The sequence below is a fragment of the Poromitra crassiceps genome (assembly GCF_964638095.1).
Source record: "Poromitra crassiceps genome assembly, chromosome: 11".
In the NCBI taxonomy this organism is placed as follows: domain Eukaryota; kingdom Metazoa; phylum Chordata; class Actinopteri; order Beryciformes; family Melamphaidae; genus Poromitra; species Poromitra crassiceps.
Genome location: NC_139643.1, coordinates 10,927,060 through 10,945,900, shown reverse-complemented (window position 1 = coordinate 10,945,900; position 18,841 = coordinate 10,927,060). Strand labels below are relative to the sequence as shown.

The 18,841-nt window shown below is 44.1% G+C and overlaps 1 protein-coding gene across 1 annotated transcript in view; it reads right to left on the bottom strand.

Annotated features, from left to right (window-relative positions):
• The window catches only part of LOC310784827 (regulating synaptic membrane exocytosis protein 2-like), a gene marked incomplete at its 5' end in the record, with an annotated part of 108,190 nt that extends 93,677 nt beyond the window's left edge, over nucleotides 1–14,513 (bottom strand). Inside the window, 3 exons of the mRNA XM_083645866.1 lie at nucleotides 4,409–4,563; nucleotides 5,110–5,320; nucleotides 14,323–14,513. Coding sequence (XP_083501992.1) covers nucleotides 4,409–4,563; nucleotides 5,110–5,320; nucleotides 14,323–14,513 — 557 coding nt within the window. The remainder of the gene's footprint in view (nucleotides 1–4,408; nucleotides 4,564–5,109; nucleotides 5,321–14,322) is intronic.
• Nucleotides 14,514–18,841: the final 4,328 nt, after the last annotated feature.

Sequence of the window (18,841 nt, the reverse complement as noted above, 5' to 3'; positions counted from 1 at the left end):
ATACATTTAATTTATTAAGCGCTTCTCTAAAAACTCAAAGATGCTTTACATTACATAGGTTAAAATTAGGGCTGTTCAGCATTAACGCATCAATGGCGATGCGATTAAGGGCCGACCATAACCTGTTATTACACCCTAAAACACAGATTCACAGCACGATATGGGGTGATGTTTGTCCGTTGGCAGAGCAGCGAGGTTGGAGGGCTCGAGTGCGGCCTGTAGAGGTGGGCTGCCGTGGTTTTGTGGCAAAGTCCGTTATTGCCTTACTAACTGAGTTGGGCATTCGGGGACGGAGCCTGAAACTTGCGGTTAGCAACATGTCTCAGGCAGCAGAACGAGCAAGTGAATGGCTGTGGATAAGGAGGAAACATGCTAGCTGGGGTGCTCGCTAAGGTCAGATTGATTGTTTGTTGTTGGTCATGATTAACGGTCCGCATCAACAGGGCTGAATCATTGACGGTGGTGGTGTAGTTAGGGATTGTTTGTTGTTGGTCATGATTAACGGTCCGCATCAACAGGGCTGAATCATTGACAGTGGTGGTGTAGTCAGGAATGTCATACCGAACCGACCTGGATAGCTAGGCTTAGATAGTGAGGTAATATGCAGTTGTGCGGTGGTAGCATGGAGTGGGGTGTTTCCAGGACGCTGGATTACACCGTTAAGCCTTCTTGAGGTGTCGTGGGCCTAACTTAACGAAACGTCGGTGAAGGAAGGTGCCCACTTGAAAACCCCAATGACATGCTTCATACTGCTGTTGGCTAGGATAGGTAACTGGTGATTTGTGTCTTGTTTATTAGTTTGTTAGCCTGTTAGCTTGTTTTATTCTGGATTGGGCTTCTAAATGTGTTTTTCCTCGGATTTTGGCACAAGGGATAGTAACATCTTGTCCTGTGTATTAATTAATAATGTGGTTACTTTCTTGTAAAAAGTTTGGAAGGAACAATGCATGCTGGGGGGAAATATGCAAATGTGTTTGTCCAATGCGGTCCAATGGCATTGCTCTCTGTCAGAGCTTGCTTGGATGTCCTGATGTTGGTTTAGTAGCAAAAGTAAACAGCAAAAGTTAATAGCAGCATTCACTATAGACTCTATAGTGAATGCTTTCCACAAAATCATGAACAATGAAGAAAACCAGAAGGAATAACAGTTCTACTTTTACCAAATAAACCAAAATTGAGGTTCTGCGACAAGTTATATCATCCTGAAAACCCAAATATTTGAAACTAGTAAAATTATAAAATGATCTGTCAGTGCAATAAGGTAAATAAAATAAGTTGTTGGTGCCCCATAGTAAACATAAACATTATAATGACATCTTCCCATATCTGTCAACCTGTCACAAGTAGGTGGCTGACTCCTACTGGAGCAATTTGGTGTACCCATTACACTTAACTCATTAGAATATAATGCAACTTAATCCCCATCCCCGAACCCACAACCTCTGGCAACCTACTGCCAAAGTTGCCCCCTACCAGCCCACCCTACCAGCCCACTTCTATTGAATTGAAAACAAATCTAAAATTCAAGATCACAAAGTACATTTATTTGCATTCATTTGATTCCCAATCATGACACACTGGTAAGAATGATTAATATTGAATTACAAAAAATGCTTTGAAATGCAAAATAATGGCATTTTAAACATGCGATACAAAGATGCGATTAATCGTCATTAACTATAGTTAATCGCAAGATGAATCGCGATTAAGAAAATTAATCGTTTGACAGCCCTAGTTAAAATATCAAATCATCTCTTACATGCTTAGAAATGATGACAAATTAAGAGTTGGGTACTGAAATCACTGATGACATTCTAAATGTTAGATACCGATGTAGACTCCACTACACAAAACCAAGGCTCCATGCTATCCTGATTGTTCCCCCATGTGTGACAGGTGCCCATCAGCTGTGGTTATGTCCTAAGCTCTGCTCCTTCTGGTCTCTCATATTTGACTACATATCAAAGACTTACGGTGAAACCATTATTCCAGACTAGGGCTGGGTTCAAAACATTTATTCTCCAATTTTGAATCGATTTTTATTTTAATCCTTCGATATCGATTCATATGTCCAGAGATCGATTTTTTTATTTTTGCCCGTGAACGCGCCTCTCATTCTTCGTGCATGTGCAACGCGATCTCTCTCCGTGAAGTCAAACATGCAACATGGCGGACGCCGGCAACACTAAAGGCAGATATGTCTGGAACCATTTCGGATTCAAAGACAAAAACGAGCTTGACAAAAGCAAAGCGATTTGCAAGATCAGCCGAGCGGCTCCGTGTGTGAAGTGTTGCAGGAATACAACAAATCTCCGAAACCACGTGATGAGACATCACCCAGATCTGCTATCTGAAGTCTGGACTGAAACAAAATAGACTGAACAATTCATTAGAATTACCAGCCAACTCTCCATGTGCCCTAAAAATAACCGAGGCTATTGCAACTTTCGTATGCAAGGTAGGGCTGGGCAATATAATCGATACGGCAATATATCGCGATATTTTATTTCCCGATACTGTATCGATACTTGGACGCCAAGTATCGCGATATAAAAAAATATATATATATATATATATATATATCTTTTTTTTTTTTTTTTTTTTGCAGGCCATGCCATGCCAGGCCTGTGCATCTGGTGATTCCCACCCCTAATCGATACTGTATCGATATTTCCCATATCGATGCGTTCAGTAACTAAATTTGTCCACTAACTTATCAGTATAAAGTGATGTACATATTATTACACTACCTGGGTGGTACACAGTGTGTGGTATCTTTAGCTCTATTATTTAATTTTGAGTAAATTCTGTAGAATATCGCAATATATCACAATATATCGCAATATGTATCGCAATATGTATCGCAATATGTATCGCATCGCAATATATCGTGATACAATTGTATCGTCGTGACCCAAGTATCGTGATACGTATCGTATCGTGAGATCCTTGCCAATACCCAGCCCTAATGCAAGGATATACTGTACGCCCGTATTCTGATGTGAAAAATGAAGGCTTCAAAAGGCTCCTGAAGGTACTCGATCCAGTGACCACACTACATTATGGTGCAACACAAACATCTGACTAGACATAACCCCAAACATGTATAAATCTGTGAAACAAAGCATCAAAATGAAACTGCAGTCAGCAGAGAGAGTCAGTGGCATCACCTGTGACACCTGGACATCCATGGCAACGGAATCGTACATGACTGTTACCTCTCACTATATAAACAATGACGAGTGGAGCCTCATCTCTTGTTTTGATATGGAGTAGTGACTGACTGCATTACTAAAGAAAGCACTGGTGGTGTCAGTCACTTAGCTTCTCACACTGATGCTGCCTGGAGAGTCTGCACAACTTGCAGCACATGGCACTGTATTGTGTTGTTCAGGGCTGTAGTTTACACTGCAACACTTGTTGATTGTGGGCCAAATGGTCATGACAAAAATAAATTAAAAAGTATATTTGTATTTTGTAACTGCTTTGGGGTGAATTCTTAATGTCATATTTTTAATCTTTTTTTAATGATGCACCAAGTTAGAGTTCCTAGTACAATTTACAGCTTTTGTTCTGAGAGACTTACATTATTTAAAGTTTCGGCCACTCAAGTTGTACTGTCATCCAACCTGCCTGCTACCATGTGACGTGACTTTGTGCTGCGTTCACAACCGAGAGGAGCCTATTCAAAATACTCTCGTACATAAACATTTTCATGTTGATATAATCCTGAACATAATTTAGCCCTTTCAGATGGCAATGTTATCCGCTTTGGGGAGCTCTGATAGATAGCCTAGTAGTTAATTCTCAGCTAAAGGAAAATAGAATGTTTAAATAATTTCCAAGGACATTTGACTATTTCTCTCATTTTCCATGACTGGAAAATTAGTCAACTGTTTTCCATGTTTTCAAGGACGCGTGGGAACCCTGCACAGGAAATTACATCACTGCGCACCCTCACGCAGCATGGCCTGTGTGTGTGTGTGTAATGCTGTTAGCACAACGCTGTATTTAGCTGCAGGTTAAGCCAGACTTTAGCCTTTAAGCTACTTAGCTGATTAGCAAGAGGAGGAGGGGGAGGATGAACAATAATAACAAACATCACAGCAGGAAACACTTGCTTTTGCCTTGAAAATGGTCAAAAGTGACCTTCAAACTTAAAAAATTCTAAAACGAGCCTAAAAACCAAAACCCCAAAACATCAACCCCCCCAAAACCCAATCTCCATAACACAACCCTCAAAACCAAACCCCAAAACCCCCAAACCCAACCCAACCCCAACCCCAAAACCCCCCCCAAAAAAAAACCACACACACAAACGCCAAATTGAGCTGGAGTAAGTTCATAAACAGTTGCAGTATGTTGACTATTGAAAGTCTAGTCTTGTATCTGTGGGAGTGGCACTGACCGGTTGGCGCTTCCGTTCCTCAGTGGCCCCACAGCCCCCGGGCCCTGCAGCGCGAGGTGGGAGGGGAGGGGCATGTTGGCGCCGGGGTAAAACCACGCCCCCGACTTGGTGAGAATCTCCTGCTTCTTCCTGCAAACGTTGCACACCCACATCACCTGAAGAAGAAGAAGAAGATAGTTACAACTAAACACATGGGTCCACCTAGTGGCCAAACAGCAGCAAAACACAAAAAAGCAGCTGCTGCCAGGAGACACATCAACACACTGAACCACATGAAGGATTTCAACAGATCACCATCAGTGTTGGGCAAGTTACTTTCAAAATGTAATAGACTACATATTACTAGCTCTTGTGCCTTGGTAAATTACACAGCCTAAAAAAGGCTAGGTACAACTTCTGTACTCTTCTGGTATTGGTGGAGTGTGGAATGTGTGTATAGTAACTGGTATAATATTACTGAAATCCTATTGGTAATAAATAAGTTATATTACTGCGTTACTGCTAAAAGTAATATATTACCTGTAATATATTACTTTTGTAATGTTACCCCCAACACTGATCACCATGTTCACAACAGATCCAGAGCAACAGAAACCGCTCAGACCACATGGTCCTGTCAGTCGGAGGTTCAGGTGAAATGATAGATTTCAGCTCTCTGATCCAAACAATCAGAATCAGAATCAGAATCACTTTGATTGTACCTTGTTGGAGCGCAGAGACACCCTCCCTCCACAGCGAGCGCAGAAGGTGGTCTGGCAGTAGGAACAGGCGCGGCCACAGCCGTCGGCAAACTTGGTTTTGTGGCAGATGCCGCAGATCGGACAGTCACCCTTGGCAACCTGGCCAGCCTGCGCCTCGTCCCCGATCTTCTTCACCTGGTCCTTGTACATCTCAAACTGCTGATGTAACTTCCTGTTGGGGGGACAAGAAGGCAGGAAGGAGAGGTCAAAGGTCAGAACGATTTCAGCTGCTCTGGATCCGCCTGCACTTTGGGACAGAACACGCCCTATGCAGGATTCAAGCGCCAGGATTGGCCAAGAATTACAGCATGCCTCACGTAAACTGTACAGGAAGTGCAAGATGGGAATCTGGTTTGATTGTAATGCCCAGGCATTGCCAGGCCACACCTGTGAATAATTCTGGTGGTTAACACCGCCCAAATCCCGTTTGCGCCGTGCATAAATGATTTGGCACGCCTCTAATCTGCGTTTGCGCCCGTTGTTGTGACGAGTTATGCTTCCCCGTTTTTAATTGCATCACCACCATATTTTGGGGCTGTTTTAACTTAAAAACAGGGAGGTCACGTCTACCCAAACAAGTATATCATTTTGAAACAGTTACGTTTCTGTATAAATCATTACAATATGTTCCTGTGAGGTGGGGATGCGTTTGGCGGTGGGGGTGCAAAACTCGGCATAACACCTGGACACTTGCGCATGGCAGACTGCTATCGTCCTGCAGAGATGATAGTATAAGGCAGGCCCAAACAGGTGCGCAAAGCGCACAAAGCGCATAGCGCCTGTACCAAGATAGAGCCCCAGGTATTTTCATCTCGGCTGAGTATCGTTACAAAAAAAATCTATATCGATACCAATAGGATACCTTGACTTCGATAACAGTTCCTGAATGATACTTTTTTCTATACCAATTTACCAATAGAAAAATCTATTTTAACAAAAATAAAATTACATTACACATTGAAATTACAATACAAATCTTTAGTTTTATTTTTTTGAAAGCTGTTTTACAGCACACAAAAATAAAACCTACTGTATTTAACACAACTTGAAGTTGTCTAAACTTATTGCCATCCCTACAAAAAAAATGTGGAGTACAAAGGAAAGAAATGTAAAAGAATTAAATCATTGCAAATAGTTTTCAGTGCAAAATGCAGAGTTGCAAATCCATGTTTAATGTTCACTGCTGCAACAGAATGTTATTCTTGTCAAAACTGTGATGACACAGCTCCACTTCATGCAGGAAGACAATAGTTGAGCATTCACTGACTAGCCTATCAATATATTAATGGCACAAAGTGAATCACATTGACATTCAACAAACTATCATGACATCAGCATTTGTTAACGAGTTGCAAAAAATACATAATGGGCAATAACTGCCCGCTACTAACGTTCACGCATATTAATTAATCACTTGCACATAACATTATTAATTAATTAAACGATCTACAACACACGGCCAGATGCATCAATTTCCTCCATTCCCAAGTGCTGCAAAGAAAGCAGTTTTTTTTTTTAATAGGGCTTTACTGGGTTATTGCATCGCGCAGTATTGGCATCGAGCTTTAAATAGAGCCTGGGTTTCCGTTATCCGGTGATTGCCAGGCTTTTACCGTTATAATTAAATTAAAGTCAGACAAATTAAAAATCTGCCGGTCACCAGAGCGAGGTTTGGAGCCAACATAGATTGCAGTCTGGTGTACTGCCCTGTAGGGGGCAGTCTGGTGGACTGCTCTGTAGGCCAGTACCAGTGTCTTGAATTTGATGCGAGCTGAGATGGGAAGCCAGTGAAGGTAGGAAGAGGGTGAAGGTAGGAAGAGGGGAGTGACATGAGAGAATTTAGGTTGCTTGAACACCAGACTGCAGCCGCGTTGACAAAACCGAAATTCCCATACAAAAATCCCATTGACTTTTACACTTAAGAACCAGGAAGTGTAGGGACCTCTGGGTAAGCCTACAAAAATACATCATCCCTGTGGTACTCTATAAGAATAACAACACTATTGGAATATTACAGTGATGTCACAGGAATAAAATGCCAGAATGTCAATATAACTACTGAGAGCAGCCATGCATTGTTCCCATGGCCTCATTATTCCGGTCAAGGTGTTCGATGGGATGGGTCATATAAAGCCGTGGCCTCACCCTGGGAAGGTCATGGGTTTGATTCCCGCCTGGGCACTGGCACTGCGACTGATCACCCGAGTGACCTCACCAGGATGTCATCATAACCGATGATGATGGCATGGACCCCCCCCCCCCCCCCCGACATCAATGTCACAATGACTATCATGATGTCACACAGATGACATCATCCCTGGCACATTGGCACATGGCCAAGCGAAGACGGTGATGTCATAACAAGCTGATGATGTCACAGATGACATTATCAATGATGTCAGATCTCCTCTGTGTCCTGTGTTCTAACAGACACCCAGCGTCGAGCGCCTGGCAGATCTTCACAACCGCCATTGGCAAATCTTCCCAACAACAATAGTCTGAAAACTGCATGCGTGGCTCCATCTAACCCTAACCTCAGTGAACCCACCTCTTGGAAACGGGCTGGGCTTTGTGTCCAATATGGTGGACATTGTTCGGACTATCGGGGTATCTGAACAAGGAACTGTCCCTGGACAGTAGAGATGCGCGGATGAGCTTTTATGCCATCCTAATCCGCGTGTATGCATGAACCGTCCACCCGCCATAAATCCACGCAAATTATTTCATACTATTTATAGATCCGCACCCGCCATTCACCCGACGCTATAAACGCTATAAACGCTATAAAAGGAGCAAACTTACGGTTTCTGCTGCCGTTGGTGCGATCGCTGCAGTCCAAGACTCCAAATAAACTTCCATGCTGTATTATGTCCAGTCCACCACTTGCCCTCATGTAGCTTACTCGGCTAACGCTATAGCTTTAAGTTTAGCTTACTTGATTGCCTCATTGTATGGGAAAATACGAACGCGTCTTCTCTTCAAACACGTCTTCAGCGGAGACTCCTTTTTGAGGGTGACATCATTGACCATAACGTAATTAATATTATTTTTCCTCATTAATGATACATCGTTTCAACCGCTCGCAACCCATCCGCTATTAATCGGAATGTTTATTTTTATGATCTGGCCCGCCCGCGGGGCGGGATATCCGCGGTCAGCGCGGTTATAACTGCGGCCCGCGCATCACTACTGGACAGACTGCATCTCCCCATAAGAACATTAGAGGACTATTATGTATCGTCTTTGTTTTCTATACATACACACATAAACATAACTTTGGAATTTGGGAAAATTAATTAAAAACATTTTCTTTACTGTGAATCCTTCATTGGGGCTGGATACCAGACTAGCAACATACAGTATGCACTACAATGTGGGCTTTTATTTTGAAAAGTGAAAGCAGAAGTGCTGTATGTTATTCTGTCTGGCTTGACCACTGATTTACCGCTGTGTAATAAACACATAAACGCCGCACACATCTACACACTATCACACTGATAATACAGATAATGACGCTAATAAAACGATAAGCATCAGGGAGCCGCGCCCACAGAGGCAGAACATCACACACACACACGCACGCGCACACACACACACACACACACACACACAGTTCCTACGAACACATCCTCATACCGCAACGACAGAATAATTAGATTTCCTATTAATCCCAAAACGACATATGAGTGACAACCCCCCCAGATCAGAGGCACATCACGTTGGCTCAGCGCTCACACATCGGCGCCCGATTATTATGTGTGAACTGTCCACAGACACGAGCGTGGAGCTCCTCGAGTCACCGACGAGTCACAGAGGTCTGACAGATATCTGTGTGAGACTGACCTGTGTGAGACTGACCTGTGTGAGACTGACCTGTGTGAGACAGACCTGTGTGAGACAGACCTGTGTGAGACAGACCTGTGTGAGCAGACCTGTGTGAGACTGACCTGTGTGAGCAGACCTGTGTGAGACAGACCTGTGTGAGACTGACCTGTGTGAGCAGACCTGTGTGAGACTGACCTGTGTGAGACTGACCTGTGTGAGCAGACCTGTGTGAGACAGACCTGTGTGAGCAGACCTGTGTGAGACTGACCTGTGTGAGCAGACCTGTGTGAGACTGACCTGTGTGAGACAGACCTGTGTGAGACTGACCTGTGTGAGCAGACCTGTGTGAGACTGACCTGTGTGAGCAGACCTGTGTGAGCAGACCTGTGTGAGCAGCCCTGTGTGAGACTGACCTGTGTGAGCAGACCTGTGTGAGACTGACCTGTGTGAGACTGACCTGTGTGAGCAGACCTGTGTGAGACAGACCTGTGTGAGCAGACCTGTGTGAGACTGACCTGTGTGAGACTGACCTGTGTGAGACTCACCTGTGTGAGACTGACCTGTGTGAGCAGACCTGTGTGAGACAGACCTGTGTGATACTCACCTGTGTGAGCAGACCTGTGTGAGACAGACCTGTGTGAGACTGACCTGTGTGAGACTGACCTGTGTGAGACTCACCTGTGTGAGACTGACCTGTGTGAGCAGACCTGTGTGAGACTGACCTGTGTGAGCAGACCTGTGTGAGACTCACCTGTGTGAGCAGACCTGTGTGAGACAGACCTGTGTGAGACTGACCTGTGTGAGACTCACCTGTGTGAGCAGACCTGTGTGAGACAGACCTGTGTGAGACTGACCTGTGTGAGACTCACCTGTGTGAGCAGACCTGTGTGAGACAGACCTGTGTGAGACTGACCTGTGTGAGACTCACCTGTGTGAGCAGACCTGTGTGAGACAGACCTGTGTGAGACTGACCTGTGTGAGCAGACCTGTGTGAGACTGACCTGTGTGAGCAGACCTGTGTGAGACTCACCTGTGTGAGCAGACCTGTGTGAGACAGACCTGTGTGAGACTGACCTGTGTGAGACTCACCTGTGTGAGCAGACCTGTGTGAGACAGACCTGTGTGAGACTGACCTGTGTGAGACAGACCTGTGTGAGACTCACCTGTGTGAGACAGACCTGTGTGAGACTGACCTGTGTGAGCAGACCTGTGTGAGACAGACCTGTGTGATACAGACCTGTGTGAGACAGACCTGTGTGAGACTGACCTGTGTGAGACAGACCTGTGTGAGCAGACCTGTGTGAGCAGACCTGTGTGAGACTGACCTGTGTGAGCAGACCTGTGTGAGACTGACCTGTGTGAGACTGACCTGTGTGAGACAGACCTGTGTGAGCAGACCTCAGTGTGTGAGAAGTATGAGAACCAAAACGACATAAAGACAGACAGTTGTGTAGGTCGCCGCTACTTCCTGGTTACAGCTCCCGACTCTGACGTTTGCACTGCATGCATTAGGGCTGCTCGATTATGGCAAAAATCATAATCACGATTATTTTGATTGATATTGAGATCACGATTATTTAACACTAGGGGTGTCACAATATATCGTCCCACGAAATTTCGCGATAGTAAAACGTCACGAAATGTATCGTTGAGATGAAATCTCATATCGTGAAAAAAAAAAAAAATTTTTTTTTTTTTTTTTTTTTTTTTTTTTTTCAAAAGTAGACAAAGAAACGTCTTTGTTTGTTGAAGTTCAATGTGTGGAAAGTAGTTCAGTTGAACAAGTCTCTGAAGAGACACATGAGAAGTTATACAGGAGAGAAACCATTCAATTGAGTTTCTGGCAAAACTGTTTACTTGACAGGAAAAACTGAAGATGGATAAAAAATAGACTAAGAAAAGTCTTGTTGTTTGAGTTTGAAGAAAAACTGAAGATGCATAATGAGAATTTATACTGCTGAGAAACCTTTTAGTTCAAAGTAAATCTAAGTGACGGTGTAACTCATTCTATTTCAAGATAAGCCTTATCTCCAATCTCATGTTTTTTCTAGTTGTTATTGTAATAACAATTTCCCACAACAGCATGTTTTGTATTTGTGCATTTCAAATAAAATACTACTTTTCCAGTCATATATTGTCATTATTCAAGTTTAAAAAAATATTGTTAAAATCGTATCGTATCGTATCGTTATCGTGAACCCAGTATCGTGATACGTATCGTATCGTGAACTGAGTGTATCGTGACACCCCTATTTAACACGATTACTCACTGACATTGAGAACATCATGAATTTATTGAACATTGACACTGGCTTTTCTTTTTAACATTAGATGTCTTTGGATTTTAGATATACGGTAATTGAAAATAAATAAATAAGTGAAAATAAATAATAAAAGTGCAAAGATTTAGAAATAAAACTAGAACGACCGCAATGCGGACTTATGCCTCCGCCATTAGTTAATTCTTGAGTCCAAATCGCCATTTGAGGCAAATTGGAAGAAATTCCGTGAAGGCGCTCCTGTGATGTTGCGTTACAGAGCTTGCAAATTGGGTGTGTGAGAGGTCACAGTGACCTTGACCTTTGACCAGCAAAATGTAATCAGTTCATCCTTGAGTCCAAGTCGATGTTTGAGACAAGTTGGATTAAATTGCGTCAAGGCATTCCTGAGATATCGCGTTGACAAGCTTGAAAATGGCGTTTGAGAGCTCACCTTGACCTTTGACCTTTGACCTTTGACCTTTGACCACCAAAATCTAACAGATCATCCTTGAGTCTAAGGCGATGTTTGAGGCAAATTTGATGAAATTCCGTCAAGGCATTCGTGAGATATCGCGTTAACAAGCTGGAAAATGGCGTTTGAGAGGTCACAGTGACCTTGACCTTTGACCACCAAAATGTAATCAGTTCATCCTTGAGTCCAAGTCAATGTTTGAGACAAGTTTGATAAAATTGCGTAAAGGCATTCCTGAGATATCGCGTTAACAAGCTTGAAAATGGCGTTCGAGAGGTCACAGTGACCTTGACCTTTGACCTTGGACCACCAAAATGTAATCAGATCATCCTTGGGCCTAAGTGAATGTTTAAGGCGAATCTGATGAAATTTCGTCAAGTTGTTCCTCAGATATCGCGTTAACAAGCTTGAAAATGGCGTTCGAGAGGTCACAGTGACCTTGACCTTTGACCTTGGACCACCAAAATCTAATCAGATCATCCTTGAGCCTAAGTGAATGTTTAAGGCGAATCTGATGAAATTCCGTCAAGGCGTTCCTCAGATATGGCGTTAAACATCCGTACGGACGGACGGACGGATGGACATCCGTACGGACGGCCGGCCGTACGTACGTACGGACGGACAACCCGGATCCATAAGGCCTTCGGCCTGGCTATCGCCGGCGGAGGCATAATAAAAACTAAAATAAATATACAGTATATGTAGGCCTACTATGTTGCAGTGAACTGCCACAACTAGGGCTGTGCGATTAATCGATTTTGAATCGTAATCGAATTAATTAGTTAGGACGATGTTAAAAAAATGAAAATCGTAAAATCGTTTTTTTTTTTTTTTTCACTTTAACTAGGGTAAGTACGTTACGCGGGGCGGCTCTCTCTCATGTACGCATGCTGCTACTTGTGTAAAGTCTCTCTAGAGGCTGTGATACTGGCTACTAAAAACAGCAGCACAAAAGACTTATTTCAACACCTCCGACCAAAAAGCAGCTTGTTGCACTGCAGGCTGTAGCCTACAAGATAACGATTGCCACAACACACTCACGCGCGCACACGAACACAGACATTATCACCGGACGATGAAACGTTGCCAGTTCACATAATAACAAAACAACACGTGAGGCCACCGAGTACTGATAGATTGGCTGTATTCATGGCTGCCTCAGCTGACTCACCTGTCCCTGTGTGTCTGAATTTCCCCCTAACTGCTATCGCAGTTCCACGCATTCCTGTTGTGACTTTGTGTTATTCTAGTACAGATATAACTCCGAGCACGGGTGGTCGCTTAGACACTAATATAATTATCTCACGGAGGAACACGCAAATCCACCAGTGTCAAGTTAGCAAGCAACAGCCAGGAAGTTAAGCATAGCAGCGGCAAGCTAAAACAGGAAGTTGAGTTGTTCTACCTTCAGAGTAAAAGCGTAAATTGTCAATTATGGAAAAAAGGGGGGAAAAGAGCTCTGCAGGGCAACAAATGTTTAGAGAAGTATAATAGTATAATAAATCGAAATCGAAATCGAAAATCGAGTTTTGAGAGAAGAAATCGTCAATTTTAGTTTTAGGCAAAATCGAACAGCCCTAGCCACAACCAACTGCAACTATTAATCTACATTCAATATGTTGGTAAACATCTGAACTAGTAGTCCTTAAACCTCACACTAGCCAAAATAGTGTCGCAGAAAATGACGTGTACACAGTATCTGTGATCAATCAGTGAAAACGGTATTTATTTACTGTTGTTTAATTAAGTGGCATGAAAACAGTCGTGACATATGTTGCCGACAGCAAATTAGTGTTCATATTTCATCAAAACTAACCAAATGAGAACGCTATTGAGTAACATTCATTTACATTACATTAAATTACTCATTTGGCAGATGCTTTTATCCAAAGCGACTTACGTTTAGGTTCATAATAGGCTATTGTTAATGTTTATCTGTGAGCTCGTTAGCTGTTGAATATGCGGTCGCATTGTAAAGAGTGTCCTGAATCGATGACTGTATGCGGTGGCAGTAACTAGATGGGGCTTTGTCTTTATGTTCGTTTAGCGTTTATTGCTTGGTCATAGACCACTTTGTGAGTGGATTTCAAGTGATTAAACAAAGAGGGAGAGAGGTCGTGTTGCGGGGTGCAGCCACGACCGTGCATATCTTGCACACTGTGAGTTTGTTCCAACTCTGACTCGGCGAAACCGGTCCATAGTGTTTCCACCCCACATACATTGTTTTACCTCTCCTCTCGACCAGCGGCTCTCTTTCTGTGACTTCTGTCATCTTATTCTTGTGCTACCAAGGAAATAGCCGGGGAGGAGAAACGTGCGTGGCTCTCTGTTCACATCACAGTCATTCACAACTCGAGCTGAAACGAAACGGTGTGCTTTGGGCTTTGGGGGAGGGGCCGAGCAAAGGAAGGGGTGCGCTTGATTTGCAACACAAGACAGAACGAGAGTGACAACAGCCGCAAAATCGTTTTATGTCGATTGTTTTCATAATCGTGGAAAGCCCAAATCATAATCATGATTAAAATTCGATTCATCGCCCAGCCCTAGCATGCATGCACTGCTTTTCCTCGTGAGCACGGGCTGGTTCCTACAGGAGTATTATGGGATGTGACTCACTTCAGCATGCTCTGCTCCTTCTCCTCCTCCCTCCTCTGCCGCTCCATCACTGACATGATGATGCTGCGCTCCTCCTCCGTCAGGTGGCTCAGGTCCGGACCCGGACCCGGACATGGACCCGGACCCAGAGGACCCGGACCCGGGGAGGCCCCGGCGGGCGGTGCTGGGCCCGGCCCGGCCGGCCCAGACATCCTGACTCCGACCTGCTGGAGGGGGAGGGGGAGGGGGAGGGGGAGGGGGAGGGGGAGGGGGAGGGGGAGAGAGGAGGGCGGGGTCAGTTTTCTTCCATGTGGGTTTAATAGAGAGCCGCAGTAACGAGTCCGGAAATCATCGATGCTAACGCCCCTGGTTCCATACAGTTTTCGCCTATGGGAGTTTTGAATGGGTTTTTGGCGCGATGCTTCTAATAATCTCTCTGGGCAACGCTGGCTTAATCAAACGCGAACCAGTGTTTAGTAACATCATCTTCACACATGAAGACCACTTTTATGAGTTTTGAAGCTTTTACATGCCGTTAAACGGGCGGCTAGCTAGCAAACGGCTAAATGAGACTACACTGCTGAGTCGATGTGGATATATACGTCAATAACGTCACCACTTCAAAGGGCGAACACGGAAATTCTCTTTCCCTCACCTGGTTCAGCCCCGTTCAGCCCGAGGTAATCAGTGCACACATCAACAACAGTCCAGGTTGAGTGCTGACGTGACGTGAAGCCTATGCGACAGTGTGTAGTTCAGGATTAGCTTAGCTCGAGCATTTTACTTCTAGGGCTCGCATTTACGCTACAAAACTCATGAAAGTGGTCCTCATGTGTGAAGATTATCCCGCTGAACCTTGGTTCGCGTTTGATTAAACTTGCGTTGCCCACAGACATTATTTGAAGCATATCGCCAAAAACCCATTCAAAAATCCCATAGACAGAAACAGTGTGGAACCAGGAAGTTCGGGACTTCCGCATTCAGCCTACAAAAATACGTCATCCCTGCGGCTCTCTATAGAGAACCGCAGGCATGAGTCTGGAAGTATACTTCCAGGTTCGTCAGGGGAAAAGTGAATGGGATTTAACATGGCGGTTTCACTTCAATGCATAAAATAAGGTCTGTGGTTAACAAACGTTTATGAGAACGCAAATTTGGGTTCAGCAGGATCATTTTCACAAACGTGAATAGCTTTTATGACTTTTGGAACATAAATGCGTTTTTTTACGCAATTTTTAGAAAACCCCTTCAAAATTCCTCAATATTTTCTTAGGAACGGTCTAATTTCTTACGAACTTCTTACATTTTCCTACTTAAGAACTTCTTAAGATAGAGTCTAACTTAATAAACTTTAGGCATACTGCCATTGATGCTAGGAGATGAGGCTATAGGAGGTAACTCAAAGTGCTTCCATCTACAAAACCTATTTACAGGTAGAGTAGGACAACTATAGGGCAAATATTTAAACATTGGCTGGTGTTTGTTGTTGTCTGTCATGTCTGTTGTAAATCCTCTAGCTAATTGTCTTTGCTAGCTTATTGCTAGCAAAGACAATTGCTTAAACAGATCAATAGTAAATGCTACATAAATGCATTTCTGACTATTGTAAACAACATGCACAATGTTTTAGCCCAAGTTTACATAAAACAAATACAACAGGCAGAGTGACCCAACACCAAATAAAGATGTAGAATACATGTTAATCTTAATGTTAGGTGTAGGGGAACCTGTGTAGACTTTGAACTAGAACCGACTTGTCTAAAATGTGTTTAAATATGATATTAGAGGCTTAACTTTTCACTGTATGAATGTTAAGACAGGGGAAGGGCTGTCTTAAAGTTAAGAAAAAAATCAAGAACAAATTTCAGAACTTTCATTTCAAGAATACCTTTTCTTCCTAAGTTTTTTCTTTTTTCTTAGGAACAAACATAAGAAGAAAGTTAAGAAAATACATAAGAACTGTTTTTGAGAATAGCAATTTTTCCTATCTTCTTTCTTAAGACTAAAGTTAAGAAAGAAATGGCACTTGAGAAGATTTTGTTTCTTAAGAAGGTTTTGTGAATCCGGCCCCAGGTTGTTACATTTACAAAGGTTGGTAAAGGCTAGAGTCTACTTAATGCTGCACTGTGCACTGTGCAGTCAGTGTGTGCAGAATATGGATGGGAAGATGGCAGGATAAACCAGCCGGAGATTGGAGAAGTTTAATATCATGAATTAAATTTAAATGTCATTTGGAATTGAGTCTAGACATTGTCATCAAATGTAACTGAAATGGTTTTGCTTAAGAATTGTGAGAGAATCGTGATCTCAATTCTGAGCAAGAATTGAGAAATTGAGATTCTCATTTTATCCAGAATTATTTATCCTGCAGCCCTACGGCTTGTACATAATGCATGTTGTGTAGGGGACGGAGGCACTAGCCTCTCTAGCGTCTTGTTGCTAGAGCATCTCTTAAAGGAGAATTTCGGTTTTTTACACCACGGTCCTCATTTACAGTTTAGAATATGATGTTTTACTCACCGAAATAGTTTTGCGTCATTCGGATGCCCAGGGAAGATTTTGAGCTCCGAGTACACTCTTCAAACAGGCTAGAACCGCTAGAACGGGAGCCCACGGGGCATTCTGCACGGCAGTGCACGCGCTCTCTAAATGATGTATCGTCCCCCTTCTGTGGTTTATCTGAAGAAGTGGTTTCACAGAGGGGGGAGATGGGCACTGTAACCCCATCCGGGTCAGATCAACGCTGACTCCGGTGTTGTTGTTAGCCTAGCTTCTAGCTGTTAGCTAAATAATTATATTTACAACCATAATGAACCGTGATCTGACAGAAAAAGTGTAATTTAGAGAGCGCGTGCACTGCCGTGCAGAATGCCCCGTGGGCTCCCGTTCTAGCGGTTCTAGCCTGTTTGAAGAGTGTACTCGGAGCTCAAAATCTTCCCTGGGCATCCGAATGACGCGAAACTATTTCGGTGAGTAAAACATCATATTCTAAACTGGAAATGAGGACCGTGGTGTAAAAAAACGAAATTCTCCTTTAAGAGGAGGGAGGCAGGTTTACTCTCTGCACAGCACGTTACACTCACACCCGTCCCATCCACATCACAGCACCAATGTAACACGCATTGTGTGTTCCCCCCACAGCTGGGGATCGAACCGGGAACCTCTGGCAGGGCAGGCGGATGCTCTAGCATGGAGGCTAAAACCCATTGGCTCTATTGTCGGCTTACTCACTGCACAGCACAACCCGCTGGCTACACATAATACTGTCTGTCTGTCTGTCTACCTGCCTGTCTGTCTGTCTGTCTGTCTGTCTGTCTGTCTGTCTGTCTACCTGCCTGCCTGTCTGTCTGCCTGTCTGTCTGTCTGTCTGTCTGTCTGTCTGTCTGTCTGTCTACCTGCCTGTCTGTCTGTCTGTCTGTCTGTCTGTCTGTCTGTCTGTCTGTCTGCCTCTCTCTCTCTGTCTGTCTGCACTCAGAGTAAGGAACACAAGTGTGGATGATATATCTAAACATGATGTCTGTCTGTCTGCCTCTCTGTCTGTCTGTCTGTCTGTCTACCTGTCTGTCTGTCTGTCTGTCTGTCTGTCTGTCTGTCTGTCTGTCTGCCTCTCTCTCTCTGTCTGTCTGCACTCAGAGTAAGGAACACAAGTGTGGATGATATATCTAAACATGATGTTCCACTCTGCTTCTAAAGCAGCAACACTCATTCATTCATCTATCTACATTGTATCTGTCCATTCATCCACTGTCTGTCTGTCTGTCTGTCTGTCTGTCTGTCTGTCTGTCTGTCTGTCTGTCTTGTCTTGTCTGTCTGTCTGTCTGTCTATGTTGATTTGTGTAGCCCCTTATCACAACAAGCATGTCTCAAACAGCTGTACATAGCATCATACACACACACACTGCCTGTCATATGATATCGCCTACATACATGCAACATAATATCTAGGCTACACAGACACACACAGGCTACTTCGTTCATACAGGCTACATACATCTCTATTCCCTACTAACGTGCGCATCATATGACTATCTTACATTACATAGGACACTACACAAACAGTCTGTCACTATATCCATCATATATCCATTCATCCATCGTGCATGCAGCGAGGCGGACCTGTGTGTTACTCCGCCGCAGTCATGTCGGCCCGGGGCCGCACTGCTGGGGACGGCGCTCCATCCCGGCGGCTCATCGGTGCCCGGTGCTCCCCGGGTGTCAGGCCCTCTGCTCGGCCTGCTGGCTCGCTGCCTCTCGCCTCTTTTCTGGAGCTAAACAAAAATGGATGCGAGGCGACGGAGGAGACAGGAGTCCTCCACACACACCACACACACACAGGCTGGAGAGGGGCGGGGCCTGGAGAGGGGCGGGGCCAGGCGGCGTTACGCACAACAAAGATCAGCTGGTCTCTGCTCTGAGGGGGGCGGGGCGGGTTGACAGGTGAGGAGGACAGACAGACAGACAGGTGTTTACTCCACCTGTATCTTTAGCCTAAAGATAGAAGGAGTACAAAGCAAAGATAGGAATACACAAGCACACACAC